Here is an 18,666-nt window from a genome sequence, read left to right as displayed (position 1 = left end):
TAAACCATCTACTCCATGTTTAAACCATCTAAATTAACTCCTATCCTATTAGACACATCACTTTCAGATGCATCACTACCAGACACATCACTACTAGACATGTCTTCTTCATTCTCATTAAAATTGTCATCAATTAAACTTGCCAAACAAAGTACTCATTAATAAAGGCAGACAACGTAGGCAAACACTTTAACCATTTCTGTCAGGCAATAACCAATACAAAATACCCAATAATTTAATACAAACAAACCAATTTCTGTCATGTACATGGCAGACAACAGCTAATACAAAAATAATTTAATACAAACACAACCATTTTTGTCATGCACATGGCAGACAATAACAGACAATAACCAGTACAATAAAGAAGGTAAATAACAAATTTTCATTTTGCCACATAATAGCAACTTGGATACAAACAATGGCAGATATACACAATAAACATCAGTTTGATAATGGTATCGATACAATGGCAGATACAAACAATAAACATCATGCACATGGCATATAATACACATTATATGTCATACAAATCGAAATAACTCTAAATCGAAATTACCCTAAATCGAAATCCAAATCTAAATATAAATCTAAATCGAGATCAAAATTGAAATCAAAATCAGAATCAGTGAGTGTTTCGAAATAGAAATCAAAATCAAAACTTAAATTGAAATAACCCTAAATAACCCTAAATCAAAATAACAACATTGAAATCCAAAAAAATTAAAACTAAATGCAACAACTTACCCGTTAAAGTGGATGTAACAACACTGGTAGCTTTTCTTCTATTGCCCATTGTCGCTGAGAATCAAAAACACTGAATGATTTCTAGTTTCGTCTTCTTTTCCCCCCAAACAAAATAGACCAATCGTACCCTAAACCTTTATACCTTATTAATCCATTATTGAATCAATTTCTAACCCTAAACCTTTCTTAATTGATTCCCAAATTAGTTTCAACCCTAAAAAAACCCCAAACCACAATCAAAATTTTCCCAAATCAATTTTCTTTTTTCCCCCAAATCCTTTTAATCCTAATATGTTTCTAACCCTAAAACATTTAGTCCTTAACCCTTCAATTTTTTTCCCTAAACCCTCCCCAAACGAAGACCCATCAACCACTTCACCAACGTGGCAAGTTAACTTGCTACATCAACTGGTTAACTTACCACGTCAATAGTCCCATTAACAACCTAATGATAATTGTTAATCAGTGATTATTTTGTCACTTTTTTATAACGTTAGTGACTGTTTTGTAACTTTTTGAAAGTTGAGTGACTGAAATAAAATCTGAGTGACTAAAATAAAATCTGAGTGACTGAAATGAAAACTATGTGACTGTTTTGTCATCTACTCTAAAATTGGGTAACTGTTGGTGTAATTTACCCTAGTGATTTTGCTATTGAAAAGCACAAGACACGAGACAGCAAGAAGATGTGTACCAAAACATACAATGCTTATGTACTTCCACTAAAATTAAATGCATGCATGTATTGAATGCTTGAATTAATCCCTTTAGATAAAAAATTTCAGCCATTTTATTTGAATTAATCTTTTTATACCATCACAGATAATGTCATTATCTAATTTTTCTATCAACATGATAACATAGTAAAAATATATGAAATTTTTAACAGATTGATGAATATACTTTTAACCTCAAAATGTTTCCTACTTGTATACAAAAAATCACATGATTTGACAACCAGTAGCCAACTTCTTAATGCTTCGTATTTTGATTCAATGAGTTGAAAGGTAGAGTTGTTTTTTTTTTCTTTTTTTTGGAATCTTTTTAAGGATAATGGTAAGATTTGAATAAAATTTTCACCGCAGTGAGTATGATGTATAGTAGAAATTAGCATAAAGAAAATTTTAAAAAAATACAATATTTAAAGAAATAAAAATTCAGTTCCTGCAGAGATTTCGTCTTGAAATTAGGTTATTGCGTGTACCATTCAGAAATCCAAGTGGGTGACGGCCAAAACGGGGCTACGAGGAAGAGTCGGTCTTGATCGGAGACGGATCAAACAGTCAGCGAAGCAAATGTTGGACAAGAGAGAGTTACGGGCTTTGGTTGCCTTTTCAAGGGTTTTCTTATTTGCTTTGGGGAGATCCAAGCCAGTAGGGCTGGAGGAGAGGACGAAGGCTACTGTTCATTGTTAAATGGCACTGGAAACCGACGAAAGAGTGGTGGCGGCAATGTAAATTGTAAAAGAAAAGAAAAAAGGACAAGTTTTGTTTTATAAAGAGATGAAGAGGAGAAGAAATTCACGATTTTACCTTTTACATTAAAATGGTATAATTGTTTTGAAGTCCATTGCTTTGAGTGGTTTAAAAAATTGAAAGTATAGGTGTCACATTAATAATTTTGTTAAAGTACAGGTTAAATGATGTCATTATCCCTTTCTTTTATTGAAGCCCAAAGTAAAAATGGGTTTTCTAGAGCCCATTTATTAGACCTTACACAAACACTCAAGGATGACAATAAATGTCTTTTATTCCCAAAATGGTAAAAAGGTTTTATTTAATTTAAATTTATAATTTAATTTTAACCTTTTTAATGAATTTTTTTTACCGATAGTGCGGATTTAAATATTTGCAGACGTCTAATTTACTTTCTTGAGGATTTGTATATTTTCAATTCAGAAATTTTAATTACTATCAATCCTTTCCAAATTATTTTACTTTTGCAAATAACGTATTTAAATTCGGATAAATTATTTGAATTTGTTTTAATTTTACGGATAGCATACTCAGCTCATATTCAAATATTTGAGTTCATTTTCACTTTACCTTTCAAATTTATTATTATTATTTTTACTTTAAATTTAAATATAAATTCAAATTTGTACGTATAACTAGACCAGCAGCACACCCACCTATTCTCTTTCTTTTTTGTTTTACATTTTACAAAAATAGTTAAATTTTAGTTTTAGTTACTATAATATGTTTGAATTTGAGATTTAATTTATATAATTTTTAACATAATTTAATCGTTATAATTTTTAATGTTATCAATTAGTTCAAATAGTTAATATCGTTAATTTTTTATTAAAGCATTACATAATTATATATAATTTGAATACCTTAAGTCTTAGAGACTAATACGTAGCTTTTTATTTCTTTTAGGTTTGCATCGCTTTTTGTTACATTATAAGACAAATCAAATTTCAATTCTTTTAACCCTTAAACTATGTTGAAACTTGATATTTTACGTCTTAACTCATATGAACCCTAGTTAGCCTAAGTTATTTGAAGCAAATGGATTATGGAGTACGAACCATCACAAGTTAGTGGGTGGAGACGGGAGATTATGGACTTTACGGCAAATCTCTGCTAATAAGAAAAATATTACTTTCTTATAACAACTTAGAAAATATTTTTACTTTCAAAATATTTATTCTGTAATCTAACACAAATCGATAATCAACTTAACGTGAAGTGGACCAAAAAAATTACTAATTCAAATAATAATTTTTACATCTTAAGCCATATGAACACTAATTAATCTAAGTTATTTGAAGCATATGGATTATGGAGTATGGACCATCAATATAGTATGTGGGGTGGGGATTATGGGCTTTATGGCAAATCCCCACCAATAAAAAGAGCATTGCCTTCCCTACAGTTACTTGTTGGGTTATAATAGCAATGGCTTTTGTCTAAAGTTATTGCCTTTGTTGATGGTGTTCAAAGTATTTGCATTACAAGCTACAATTATTATTTCATGTTCACGAAGCTTTGTAAATTTTAAAATATTTGCAAATTTGGTTCAACTCATTTTGTTTTTTTTTTTTCAAATACCGAAAGCAATAGGATTGATGTCATTGTCTATTATTCTAGAACTCAAAAATAAAATAACAATGGGAAACCCATTTTTTTCAAATGCCCAAACCAATTATTACTAGGTCAACAACTCTCTTCTTCTAGAACTAAAAGAATAAAATAACAAAATTGCCAACCACCATTTTCTTCTTCTTCACATTTCTTTCATGTTCTTATCTTATATAGATACAATCACAAGAGGAGTGGCTAAATATTTTTGTATTTAAATTTTCACACAATTTTTTTTTACTTCTTCTTTGCGGAGCTAGGATGTTATTTTTAAGGGATGAAGTTCTAATTAGGCGTGTAAAAAGTATTTTTAAGAAGGGTACTTATTTTTTAGGAGGATTATAATATATATACAAATGAGAAAATTGTAAAAATATTAAACTTTGGGAGCCTACTTATATTTTAAAAAGGTTATAGTATATTTACAAAAGACTAACTTGAAAAAAGAAAAAAAATTTAGAATGCCATGACTCCCTTGACCCTCTACTTGACTTTGCCGTTGCATTTATATATCTATAATATAATCATACCATAAAAAAATTCCATTATTTTTAAAATATAAAGATAATTATGTAACGTAGGTATATATATTTATAATAAATCATTTATTCCTAAAAATAAAACCCACTCTTTTAAAACTACACAATATGATATAACTTCAGCCCAATGCCGCACTCTTCTATTGACTATCATTGTTTTTGAAATATAAAATTATATGTTTTCACTCGGTGTTATAAGTTAGAGTACCATCAATAAGTATTAGGCGTAAAGGAAGAATGTAAATTTTAATTTTGAAGATGATATTGTTAGGAAGAATAATTATAAATTTTCGTGAAAAGATAATTTCGTGGATCGTAAAATAAACATAGATAATATTTTAATTATACAAAAAAATGACGAATACAAAAATGAAAATCTTTTCAAATGTATGAATAATCGTATCATCTACAATTTTTATAAAATGAACAAATGTTGGTTATGGTGATAAAGTATATTACACTCTTAAGTAGAGACATAAGTTCGATCCTTGGATATGATATTGTTGAGAAGCTAGGTGCGAATTCTGAACATAGACCATAAAACATTCATTAATAACACCAAAATTGTCCATGGTTATTGACTAAACTACCCTTTAAATGTATTAAAGAAACTACTTTAAAAAAAAAAAAAACCTCCCTTTAGGAGGGGCAATTTTAAATATTTCTATTTGGTACTTGAATTTCATTTTTAGAGGGACAATTTTACATATTTATGCTAAACCTTTCTATGAAAAAATTTTAAAAGTCACTTTTTAGGCATCAAATAAAATGTGCAATATAATTTTATTTAAAAAATTCTAATTAATATCATACAAGCACTAGATCAGTTCTTTTAATAATATTTTAACTTTAATTAGTATCAAATAATTAAATAAAATTAATGTAAAAATTTTAAATAAAATTAATGAATAATAATTATAAATTTAAAATTAATATTAAATTTATTCTATCAACAAAATTATGAAAATTTAAACCTAATAAAATTACCAATAAACTTTACTTTAAAAAAAAAAGACATATTGGGATGTGTAATTTTAATGTTTTTATTTTTTGGTTCAAATTTCTATGTTAAAATCCAGCTATTTTAAAATTTGACCGAGAACTCGAATAAGATTAAAATTGTGGCCCCATGACATTCATTTCATTTCATTTCTTTCTTTCTTTTTATTTTCACGTTGAACACTACTAATTTTTTTTTATTTCTTTTCTTTACCTTCTTGTTTTCAATTGAAAATTTTAATAGTTATACTCAATAGCCACCGATATCGTCATTTACGGTGATTTTTCATGTCGATTTCGACATCAAATAAGAGATTTTCTTCTTGTTGTTGACTTTTATGGTTTAGCTCCCTGTAGCCAACTCCAAATTTTTTAAAACAATAACCAAAGTTTTAAATTACTCTTTCTTCGATCTCCATTTCACATCGTTGGATTATCTCCAATCAAAGATATGATGTTCCCTATGATAAAACATGCCACCTCAGTGTTTGGATCACCAAATGGAGTCACGAGTTTCCACTCTTAAAACCCTATAAATTTTTTTCCATTTCAGGCCACTTTTTTTTAAATATATATTAGTGTCGCCTAACACATCAACGGCACCATTAAATTTTTTTTATTTTTTACTGGTATGCTTGTATTTTCACGATTATTTTTGAAAAAAAATATATTGGTACTCCCTGATATAGTGATAACGCCATTTAAAAAAAATGATTGAGGGAGAAAGGGGATGGTGCTGCTGTATTAGGCGGCACCGGTGAGTACTGTTAAAAAAAGCTTATTTTCATAAATAAATTTTTCCCTGATCTATTTTCGTAATTAATTATTTTTTATATTATAATTATAAAAAACTTAAGTTTTATACGAATTATTATTTTTCACCTACATGCATAAATCTAGTTATTAATTAAATGATTATTACATATTAATTTGGGTATATCTACTGTTTTTATTAGATTAGGTTTGTCTATTTCAGTATAATTAGAAAATGCTTTATATTTATATAGCAATAAAAAAAGTCATTTTATAATGTGGTAGAAAAATTAGTATATATAAAATCTTATCCCACTGGAATTTCACTTTACTTGGAAGTTAACATCAATTGTGTTGATCAGAAATTAAAATTTTAACTATCAATTTTGAGATCTCTCTTTTGAATTGGGTTTTGTTGGGATTTATGAAAGGCAAGAAATTATTTTATCTTTGATGTATGCTGCGAGACATCAATGATTTTGATGAATGCAACTCCCATTCAATTGACCCTTTGAACAAAGGAGAAAATCTGAGGTAGAGTCCTCCACCGTCCCATGTAATGACCTTCAACTGCAAACAGGTTAGTTTTTAATAATAATAATAATAATAATAATAATGATGATGATGATAATCACAGAAATTAGGTGAGATAGTAAAAGTCTCTCTTACCTAAACTAGTGGTTGAGGGTTCGATCTTCACCCTGAGTATGGAGTAACTTTAAAACTCATGGCTAACATCTACCCCTTAATGATACCGAGTTGTTCGACAGTGTAAATTAAGTGACTCATCCTTGAGATCAACTCTTATACCAGGTTAGCTAAACGGTCTTGTAACACTACAAATTTTTTTTGAATTTTCACATGATAAATTTCAAGATTTACATTCGTATTTCACTTAATCATTTTTGGAGCTTTAATATCAATTTTTTGAATCGAATGGGTGAATGTCCCATGCCATTTCCCAAAGCAATCACTCTATAAATGTAATACCTAATACCTGACTTGATCTTTGGGTCCGAGCTACAGTGTGTCAAATTCCTTTTCGGAGCAATTACAATAAAAATAAATACAATTTTAGTTATTTAACAATTAAATATGAACATTATAAGCAATTATTATGATAAGTAAACATTTTTGGGTATTGTACAAGCTTACGAAAGCTTTAATACTAGCCCGAGGTCTAATCAAGACTAAATTGAAAATTTACAAAAATATAGCAAGTGAGAATCATGATATCCGAGGCATTGTATTGTGATTTCCAAGACAGTAACCAAACTTCAAAACATATCAGGTGGCGATATCCAAGGCTTGGAATCGAGATTTCAAATATAGTAGCCAAACCTCCCAACTTGAGGACCAATTTGCGAAGTTTTCAAAATAAAACAGGGTTGGTATCGTGATAAAAAGGGTTATGGTATTGCAATATTAGCGAAAGAACACCAAGTCCCTGTTTTTGACAATAAGCACATTTTGGCACCTTTTACCATTCAAATATTAATCAAAATACACCAAAACATACCAAAACAAGTCTTTTAATCATTTCTAATCAAAACCATTTCAATTTGGATTCAATCTAATACAAAATGTTCCAACTCAATGCATACAATCATATGTCAACCAAATCAACCAACTAACCATTCAATTACCAAATCTTTCTAACCATCATGCCATTAATAAATGCAACTTTTCATACCATTTCAAAACACATTTGGATGCCAATTTACACACATTATCTATTTGACCAAATTCTATGCATCAAGGTATGATCCAAAAGTATTTATATACGTAGTTTAGTATTAAAATGGACACACTTAGGTACATGCCAAATAATTAGTGAAAAAAAGTATACAAACATCGTTGAGTCCAGGATCTTTGACTGGATGCTGAAGTCGAAGCTCAAATTCTCAAATTGCACCTAACCTGTGCACGAAAAAAAATCGTGCGCTGAGCAAGCCACTCAGTGGTAATCTATGAATCAAGACAATATAAAACAAACTTAAATAAATGTATGCATTCCATTCAAGTTTCAACTTTACAATCCATTACTATGTGTTCATTCCAAAACATCTTCATTTCCAATATGATAATTACCTAAGGTTACCAATTCTCAACAATTTCATACCCCTCGCCCTTCTCCATCACTAGATTAGGGTTACGGGATGTTACAATATTTAACAAGAAAAATATATGCCATTTTAATTCAAAATTTATTTTAAAACAATCATTCATAAATAATCAGTCAATAATCCTGTTATTCATACAACAGCGAGGCTTAAATCAAGCCTATGAAGCTCTAAGATCAATTCAGGAACAAGTAGGGACTAATTCGAAATATAACATAAAAGTAGGATAAAAATAGAACATAGGGGCCACACGACCGTATGACAGGCTAAGGCCGTGTAGTACAATATCACATAGCTGTGTCCTTAAATCGTATTGGGAAATGTGCCCATATTGTAGTAAACACGTAATTGTTTTCTATGTATTTGAATGATGAATAAATAAATTTCATTTTTTATGTTATATATTTCATATTTTGCATGCATATTGAAATTGTGACAAATAAATATTAGCTAATTGATTTTCTATGTTCAAACTAATGATAAGTGGCATTGTAAGATGATTTTCTATGTTCAAACTAATGATAAGTGGCATTGTAAGAACGTTTACATTGTGAGAAAGACAACTTACTTCAGTAAATAATCTAAACGAGGCCATAATCCTGTAAAAGAATCAAAGTAGCATTTGATTCAAATACTGAGAAGGATTATTATGTCATCTACAATTCCAATTAATGAGATGACTAGTATTGGCTATCAGAGCACTTGACTCCACGGGTAAAGACATAGATGTATTCATTGGCAGAATGATACAATGGACTGGACCCAAGATGAATTAATTATGAATTTGTTTGTGAATTAATTCACTTGTGACATTCATGGTGTGATTTACCTAAACCCTGAATGAGTCATTGACCATGCATATGTAACTCCTGCGCTTTGATATAAATGGGGGTTTATGCTCTAAAAATGATCGAGTAGGATAGTTGGTATGTTGGTTACATGACTTGTGTATGGCATGACTTTACTAGCAACAATGGAATTCATAACTCAATTAAAGAGTTAACGATACCCTCTCATTGGCATTGTGTAGATTGATAAATATGGAATATAACCATAGGTTGCTTGTTCTCGAACGAGCAACTTAATCACAGTCATTTGTTGATATTTATCATATTTAATCACAGTCACATGATATGACTAGTCTTGGCTATCGGAGCAATTGACTCCATGAGTAGAGACATAGATGTATTCATTGGCAAAATGATATATTGGACTGGACCCAAGATAAATTAATTCTGAATCCGTTTGTGAATTAATACACTTGTGACATTTATGGTGTGATTTACCTAAATCCTGAATTAGTCACTGAACATACATATGTAACTCATGTGCTTTGATATAAGTGAAGACTTATGCTCTAAAAATGATGGATCAGGATAGCCGGTATGTTAGGTACATGACTTGTGTATGGCATGGCTTTACTAGGAATAGTGAAATTCATAGCTCAATTAAAGAGTTAACGATATCCTCTCATTGGCATTGTGTGGATTGATAAATATGGAATGCGGTTACAGGTTGCTTATTCTCAAATGCTCCCTAAGTAAAAGTAAACTTTTCACTTTTTGTGATGTACAAAATGACAATTTTTTTATGTTACAATTTAGACTAAATGTGCATATTTACATTTTATTCTTTATATTTCGTTTTCATTCTTTATTTTATTTTTCAAATAGAAATTTATTAATTCATTTCATAGATGAGACCAATTTGGGGGGAAAAAACAACAAATATCTGTAACAATTCAAGCACCATATATCTGAAGTGATTATAAGCATTTAAAATGATAAGAAAATCCGCCTTGGATAGTCTGAAGCGGTAGGCAAAAATCGACAAAATAATTAATCATCTACCAAATTGGAGAGCACAGTGGCAAAACCATCTCTAAAATCACTTGCAAAAGCAATACTACATGCATAAGTATTACTAAAAAAGTGCTACAAGAGCAAACAAAAACTTCTAAAAGTGAAGAGTTATTAAATAATGGAAAAAAAACATATAAAACTTAAGACAACACGGGTCCAAACTAACTAGTGAAATAATTTATTATTATGAAATACTCAAAACAAAAACAAATTAAGAATTCGGCAAAGAGAAACCCACTTTCCAAAACAGACTTCTAGTGGTTGGTGGAGTTTCAACGACGACAAGCACCGTAATATGTCAATCACAACTAGTGAAGACAACAAAAATACTCACAAAATAGATCTACAAACTACAAATAGAGAAAACACATAAAATAAATGAGAAGAAAGAAAGGGAGGATTGATAGGAGAGAGAAAAAAGTAGGCGGTAGCCAACTCAAAAGCTACCACTGCTGTTGGACAAAACACAAAAGAAAAAGCAAACATCGGAGAAAAAAAAGTTTTTAGGGTTTCTACATTTTTTATTTTATTTTTTTGGTCAAGATTTCTAGATCGAATGTATATTAAAAAATATTAGATCAAAATTTTAAAATTACGTATATAATTTATTAAAAGACAAAATAAAAATCTTAGGACTTTCTTTTTGACCCACCTATTGCCTCTAAAACATGTTTCAATGTTGTGTGAGCGGTTGTTCAGTTGTTGGCCGGTGTTGCTTGTCCCCCTCATCTTTCATCTCCGTGCTTTTCTCCTACTTCACTCCAAGTGTCTTCCCTTTCTTTAGTTTGTTGATGTTATCTTTTCTACTTTCATGGGTTGTGACGGAGAGATGTTGGTGTCTGTCATCACTGAATCTTTATTAGCCACTAGCAATTCCTCTTGGAAAATGGGTTGGCTCTCAAATGGTGGCTCTTCATCGGCTCCTTGATTTGTTTCTATTTTGAAGATGTTTTGAAATATGAAATGATTCCACATCTTGATTTGGAGTCATTGTTTTAAGTCCTATGAGTTTTTTGTTTTTTTTTCTTTTATCTAATAAGCCTTCCCTTTTCTTATGAAATGGTGAATTTGTCTTGTCTTGTCCTATCGTATCCAAGTTTTAGTTTTGCAAATAGTATTTCCATCTTCAAGTGCTTTTAGGGATAGATTTGTTGTCATCCTCTTTAGGTTTGTGGAGGCTTAATTTTCTTATTGATTATGCTTGCTACTTTGGACCTTTCGATGATGGTTCTCTTATCATGATAGGTGCTTGCAGTCCCCTAAATATGTCATGCTTGAGTTGTGGCAACTTTGAACCCTCCAAGGCTAGTTCTCATAGGTGCTTATAGTTGCCCTAGACATGTTGTATTTGAGTTGTAACAAAGTTGGTTGTCAATGTGCTAGAATTGTTCTATTCTTGCTGAAGCTGAAGCTTTTGTTCATGTTGACAAAGCTTGTCTTTTATTGTCGATGGTAGGTATTTCTTGTATCTTTATTTTTTTCTAAATTATATGGTCTCCTTCATGTAAATAAACTTTGGTGTATATTATATGAACAATTTAGATCTGTCATGTTAAAAGATAATAACTCTCGTTCATTTTAATAACACACATAATATATAAGTTATTTATGAAGTAGATACATATGTATTTAAATTTTGATTCACCTATTTTAAATATGTTTCATATCAAATCTGATATGACATTTAACATTATTAGCTCAAGTGGTAGCATACTTGCATAACAAAAAAAAAAAAAAAGCACATTACTCTGTGTGTAAGTGAAGTGTTCTTACTTTGTGAACTCACCACTAATGCCTCTTCAAGCATTCAAAATCTTAACATAGTTGGAAGACAAAATCCTCCATCAAGAGTAATACTGACGTGTTGTGGGATTCGTCAATTTTGAGCAAATGATACTTTAAAAACACTTCCTAAATGAGTAAAAAATCTCTCAATAGAACACTCAAACTAAGGACTAAGATGATGAAAGAATTGAATTATATTATTTTAATAATTTAAAGATTCAATTATAAAATTTAAGGATTAATTTAGAATTTGGAGACACTTAAAATTTTAATGAGGTTGGGCCGTTTCGCCTGATATTTTAATCATATTGTAAGAGTAGTAATAGTAATCATTAGTAAATCATACAACGAATTAAAATTTGTTTTGGGTTCCATACAACTTTTTAAAACATCATTATCTACTGCCATTGCTATGCTAATAATTTTAATTAACTTAAATCTTCTTACGTATCTTACAAGGCCAACTTTTCTACTGAAAGAAAAGGAATCTTCGTAAAAATTTTGGAAGACTCGTTCTGTTTTGATTTGTACGTGTTTGGAATTATTTTAGTCCTGATAATATAATATTTTTATTTTTATTTGTTTGAAATTAGTGGTTTTATAATTTTTTTTGTCATGATATAATTATAGGAATTAAGTGAGATGGTAAGAGTTATTCTTATTTTAACTAATGGTCGAGAGTTCAACCCTTATCTTATATATAGACTAATTTTAAAACTTATGATCAATATTTACCTTTTAATAGACCTATAAATATGAAAAATTAATAATTCATCTCGTTCAAATAAATATCTTGGATATATATGTATATATATAAACAGTTAAATTAATGGCGAAAACTATATACTACTTCCTCAATAATACCAAAAGATATATATATAGAAATAAGTCAAAATTCATCTTTTTTTCTTTTTTGTTGTTTTTGTTTTAAAGTCAAAATTCAGCTTTAAACTTTGATAATGATTACTATATAAGTTTATATTCTAGAAGTATCAAATTCCCTAATTAATGGGGCGTCGAATATAATAACTACGCCTTCGGCAGCTATGCAAGGCCCCTTACATTCATACCTTCCTCTTACCATCCATTCAAATTTAACATGGCTTCGATTCTTCGTCGTTTGTGGTCAAAATTTTATATCACTCCTTATATTCATAAATTTTAAAATTTAATCTTTGAAATATTTTTATTTAAAAATTTTAGTTTAATTATTCACATTGTTAATTTTTTCAGTAAAGAAAAAATTTATCTTAATATTATTTTTCATCAATTGGCATTATTTTTAAAATCGAATCGAACCAATTGATTTAGAAATCAACTGAGGTACCAGTCTAGAATAATAGATTGGAATAGTTATATGGGTGAAACTAGAAAATTTTTTTTAGAGGCTGAAATTAAATTGTAATTTTTACGATAGTAAAATATAATTTCACCTTTTAATAGCATATATGTTTATAATTTTAAAGGATCAAATTAAATTTTATCAAAATTTCCATTTTGAGGGGTTTGGGGTCCTGCTAGCCCCTAATTACGCCCTAACGGCCTTGAACAGATTGACTTGGGCTAAAAAATTAATTGAACCGATGATTTGAACCATTTAAATCAATTTTTCTATTTTTTAAAAATTTTATAATAATTTATTTAATTGAATTGAATAAACCAATTCAACCACCATTCTAATTCTAAAACTTTAATCATATATCATGTCATATGAAAGTAGTTTAATCAATATATAAAGTAAAAATTTGGTAAAAATATTTATAATTTAATGAGTAGATTATAATTTAAAAAACTATTTTTTAATTAAAAAACTTGAGTTTTAAAATTTAACACAGGACTAAATTTCAAATTCAGTCATAAAAGGCACATTTTTAGACCAGGTGAGCTAAATAAAATGAAAGGTATGCTATATACCCAGATATCTTTCCCAAATATGATATTAATAAACGATAGACCGGCTACTAACGACCAAAATTACACGTACATGTAAAATGCCGGAGCAGCCAAATTTTAGGCATATTAAATTAGATAAGATGTTCACCATACATTTAACATGAGTTGTGTTGTTAATTTTCATAATTTGAAATACTATTGTTATATCATGATTGAAGTTAGAAATTTTTTTAGGGATCTGAATTAAATTATATATTTTTATGATAGTAAAATATAATTTTACAATTTATTAATTTATATATTTATAATTTTAAATGATTAAATTAAAATTTAATTATTTTTAAGGTCAATGTGTAATTATATTATTATTAATTTCAAATTTTATACAATATAAAATGGTCTAAATAATTTTTTTCCATTTTGGGGGACCTGTCAATCCTTTGGCTCTACCTCTAACCCTACACTTCGAGACAATATCTCAGAACCCTCAAATATCACTTTTTAAAAATTAGGACAAACACCATCTCTAGTGAACAATCCTTCCCCAAAAAACCTCCTTTGGAACTTCTCGAGAAAACTATTTAAGAAGATTCCTCAGAGTCAAGCGACACAGATAGGCCTCAATCATCGTTTACAACATCAAGATCATTCAACATGATTGACAACCTATTTATTGTCACCTTAATTGTCTTATTTAGACTTGTCCTGTCAAATCTTTACTACCTTTGGCACATTGAGATTCCAACCTAAGTATATAAGCCAACGCTCCACCTTGAAATAAGAGGGGACTCTCTCTCTCCCCTTTCCACCTCAACCTCCAAACCACCAAATGATATATCACCTATAGCGACTCTTCACCCAACCTCAAGCTTGGCGAACCGTCGGTCACCACCACAGCTCCTCCCTTGTCTGATCCAAGCATCAACAACCAAAAATAAAAGTTTAATCTTTTTTATACCAACTAATTACATTAATGTAGATTTATGATGATAAGATTGTTCACATATTAAGTCATTCTCATATCGCATAAATCAAGTAATGCCTTCTTTAGAGTAGTATACATTTTCAAAATCATCACATAGTAAATAAGTCTCGTATCACGTAAATTATGTAGTGTCTTTTTTAGAGTGCTACATATTTTTAAAGTTCTATCCTCCACTTTTAAGAAAGATAAAATTGCATCTCGAACCTCTGAATGGTACAAATATAGAAAGCTTTTAAGCAACACTAAGTAGCTAATCCAAGTGATATGAATGTTGTTTAAAGACTTTCTAATATTCTTGGCTAATTTGAGATTCTAACAGCTATGGTAGACACCACAAAAGGCAGCATGAAGGATATGGAGGGTGAAAATGAAAGCTAAGAGAAGCTCTTTCTTTTAATGGGATTCTCTTCATAATGGAATCATCAATCATGATTTTAAAAGAGTACAACTTTACTGAGCTTTCAAGCAAATAAAATAGCTGGCAACCAAGTTATGCCAATACGCGTACTACCAAAGTAACCATTTAGAGCTATTTACATATATACAGTAAAGAAGTATAGCATATTGAAGTTTAGTTTTATCAACAAGAAGATATATATATATATATATATATATATATATATATATGTTTAAGTTGTTTATTGTAGCCTAAGGAAAAAGATTTGTATGTGTTGATGAAGCCAAGCTTAATATATGTTGATAAGAGCATACTTTTTTATAATTCAAAAGCAGCACTTTCCCAAAAATTAAAACAATTATACAATTCAAACCTTGAAATATTATGTGATTATGATCTTTGGGTTAATTTATGGTTTTAGTCTTTGAATTATGAATTTAATTTTTTAGTTTAATTTGATATAATTTAGACAATCTATTTTTGGGGTAATTTAAAAAAATAGTCACTTTTTTTTGCCTCAGATTATATTTTAGTCACTTATGTTTGAAATGTTACATTTTAGTCACTTACGTTATCGTTTTGTTACGAAGTGGTCACTCTACTGTTAAGCTCCATTACCTCCCTAATGGTGATCCTATATGGCAGTCCAAATGGGTTCTAAATGCCAACTTGGATGTCTTACGGGGCAATCCAAATTAAATTTATTTAATTAAAAACCTATTTCCATCCCAGCGATTGGACATCCAAGTTGGCATTTAAAATTCATTTGTATTGCTACGTATGTAACAGAGTTTAATGGTAGAGCGACCACTTTGTAATAAAATGATAGGGTAAGTGACGAAAACGTAACATTTTAAACATAAGTGACTAAAATATAATCTGAAGCAAACAAAAGTGACTATTATTATAGTTTATCTCTATTTTTATGATGTTATCAATTAATTAAAATAGTTAACATTGCTCAAAATTTTTATTTAAAATATTGGTGTGGATTTTTTAAATAACTCTATTAAGAAAAAAAATCCATATCGGGATCATAAGTTGGAAAGCATATTTTTAAGAAAAAAGTATTTGAATATTTAAAAGTGTTAATTATAAGTAACTAACTATAAAAGGATTAAATCCATAATTTTACCTGAGTTTTTCATAGTCAGTCAAATTTTCTAGAAGTTGACTTTTTGTTGTTAAATTAAATTAAATTAATCGGTAATTTCAGCTTTTTCCTATTCAGCTCCAATTTTGCATTCATATTTTGACTCAATTGCTTTTACCCAACGTATTAATTAATGGTGATAAAAGGGGACATCCTTTGAACACTGCATTTAAGGTTAGATATGCTATTAATTAATTTCATAAAGAAAAGAGCAAATTACACAATGGTCACTAAACTTTCATAAATTTTCATTTTTTGCACTGAAAAAGAAGTTTGTAATAAGGGCACTATGATTAAGAAATGTTTTCATTTTGAGAAAAATAATTTATTGTGCATTCATTTGAGTCACCTGACTTTAATAATTTTTCATTTAGATCATATTTTTCTTTAAGAATTAACTTTTTTTAAAAAAATCTGTTTTTTTTGTGAATTGCAGAAATGAATAAATTTTTCTTTCAATAAAAATCCAGATAATTTATATATTTACCTAAAAGTTTAAGGCTTTGATTAGATTCTAATATAAAATCATATTTTTTATTAAGAAAATAAGGTAAATAAATAAAATATAAATTTAGAAACCTCATCTTCCTAATGACTTGGTCTGCCATATTTGTGATTTTTAATGTTTTATATGCCCTAGAAAACCAAATTGAAATCAATAAACCAAAATTTGATTAATAATAAAGAAATCATTTGCATAGACAATGTACATATCTACACAAAGCACGTGGCTTTTAAGTTACAATATAGCAATTGATAAATTATTAAGATAAATAAACCCTTTAAACCGGAGGACGGCTTGAGTTAGCCATTGCTCCAACCGGCAAATTACTTGAGGTCCCTTCACCATCATGCGCAGCGACTTTTAGTGATTTCACGGAAGATGCTCTATTAAAAAACGGTGGCGTCATACTAAAAACCCACCTGTCCGATTTGGCACCACGGTCCAGTTTCCCTCTATTACTCCCTCCATCTTCTGATGCTCGGTACCCTCGGCGTGAACTCCTTTCCCTGGGCAACACTAAGCTTGTCGCCCGATTCAACTTTCGGTTCATTAATTGTTTCCGAACATCAACTGGTAATCGTAAAGTGAATCGATCTGTATTCTCCCCCGGTTGGACCAAAGAATGTCCGGTCGAGTGAGATCGCAAGAAAGAAAGTTTACGTGGACGGCCAGATCTTGATCCACGTGTACGGTTCCTATTTAAAGTTACATTCAAATTATTCACTTCAACCTCCGAAGCCACTTGAGCCTCTACCTGACAATTAACAGCGTTGTTATTTATGCTCCTTTCTTCTTCCGGTTCTGAGTTACTGCCATTGTTCTGAGCCTCAAGGTCTAACTCGACGGCAGTGTTATTTAATGCAGTGAGTTGACTCACGGGGTCACCTGGTTGAGGAACGAGATTGGCTCTACAAACGGGGCAAGTGGTATGAGAAGCTAACCAAGCGTCGATACATTCAGGGTGGAAAACATGGTCGCATTTGGGTATCAAACGCAGCGTTTCGTCGTCTTCGAATTCGTTCAAGCAAACCGCGCACTCCAAAGCTCCCTTGCCGATCTTATGACCCTTAACTTCGGAGTAAACCATGATAGGGAAAGTTTCGATCACCGACGAGTCCAGCCCACGCGTGCCGCGCAATGAACGCCCGGCGACGGGGCGGATGCTCTGTCTGTTGGTGTACACGTCGGAACAATTCCGAATATAAATGGCGAAAAGACCCACGAAGAACAAAGCGGCGATCAAAACGACGATGATTACGGCCATGGAAGGGCTGAAACGAGCGTAATTTTCTTCGTCTTGGTTGAAGTTCTGTGCGAAGGAAGGCGGCGGGGAGAGGAGCAGGAAGAGCAAGAAGAAAAGCGAGAAGACTCCATGGTGGGTGGTGTACGACATGGTGAGGAAAGGAGCATTGGAGAGGGATGAGAGAGCGAGAGAAAAACAAGGCAGTGGGGTTTTAAATGAGAGGAAGAAGAAGAAGAAAAAGGGGTGGGTCCAATTCCAAATATGGAGTTGATTTCTACGGTGTTTCATTGAGGGCAGCCACAATGGAAGGGATGGCTGAGTCATTTGTTTGACGATGGAGGAAGCTTCCCAAGTAAAAGTAGACTTTTGCGATTTTCTTTTTTCAATAAAAATCCAGATAAATTTTTTTTTTTTACCATTTATTTTGAGTTGTTTTTAGTCGGTTCAAACTTCAAAGGCATCATGGCATTGGTTTCCAGTTAGATTCTAAGGAAGGCCGCAAGAAATTGCTGGGGTTAGGCCTTTTTTTTATAAAGCAAATTTGTGATTCTTTCGAATCTGATTTTAAAAAAGAAAAAAAGTAAAAATAATCATGC

At 30.4% G+C, this 18,666-nt stretch overlaps 1 protein-coding gene across 1 annotated transcript; it reads right to left on the bottom strand.

Moving 5' to 3' along the window:
- Positions 1-16,971: 16,971 nt before the first annotated feature.
- On the bottom strand, positions 16,972-18,384 carry LOC108461883 (E3 ubiquitin-protein ligase ATL6-like). The gene has a single exon (XM_017761859.2). It carries the CDS (start codon positions 18,356-18,358, stop codon positions 17,105-17,107), a length of 1,254 nt encoding a protein of 417 aa, XP_017617348.2. The 5' UTR covers positions 18,359-18,384; the 3' UTR covers positions 16,972-17,104.
- Positions 18,385-18,666: the final 282 nt, after the last annotated feature.

Source organism: Gossypium arboreum, chromosome 11 (genome assembly GCF_025698485.1).
Source record: "Gossypium arboreum isolate Shixiya-1 chromosome 11, ASM2569848v2, whole genome shotgun sequence".
Taxonomy (NCBI): Eukaryota; Viridiplantae; Streptophyta; class Magnoliopsida; order Malvales; family Malvaceae; genus Gossypium; species Gossypium arboreum.
The sequence above is the reverse complement of the archived record's forward strand: the minus strand, read 5'-3'. Positions and strand labels throughout refer to the sequence as shown.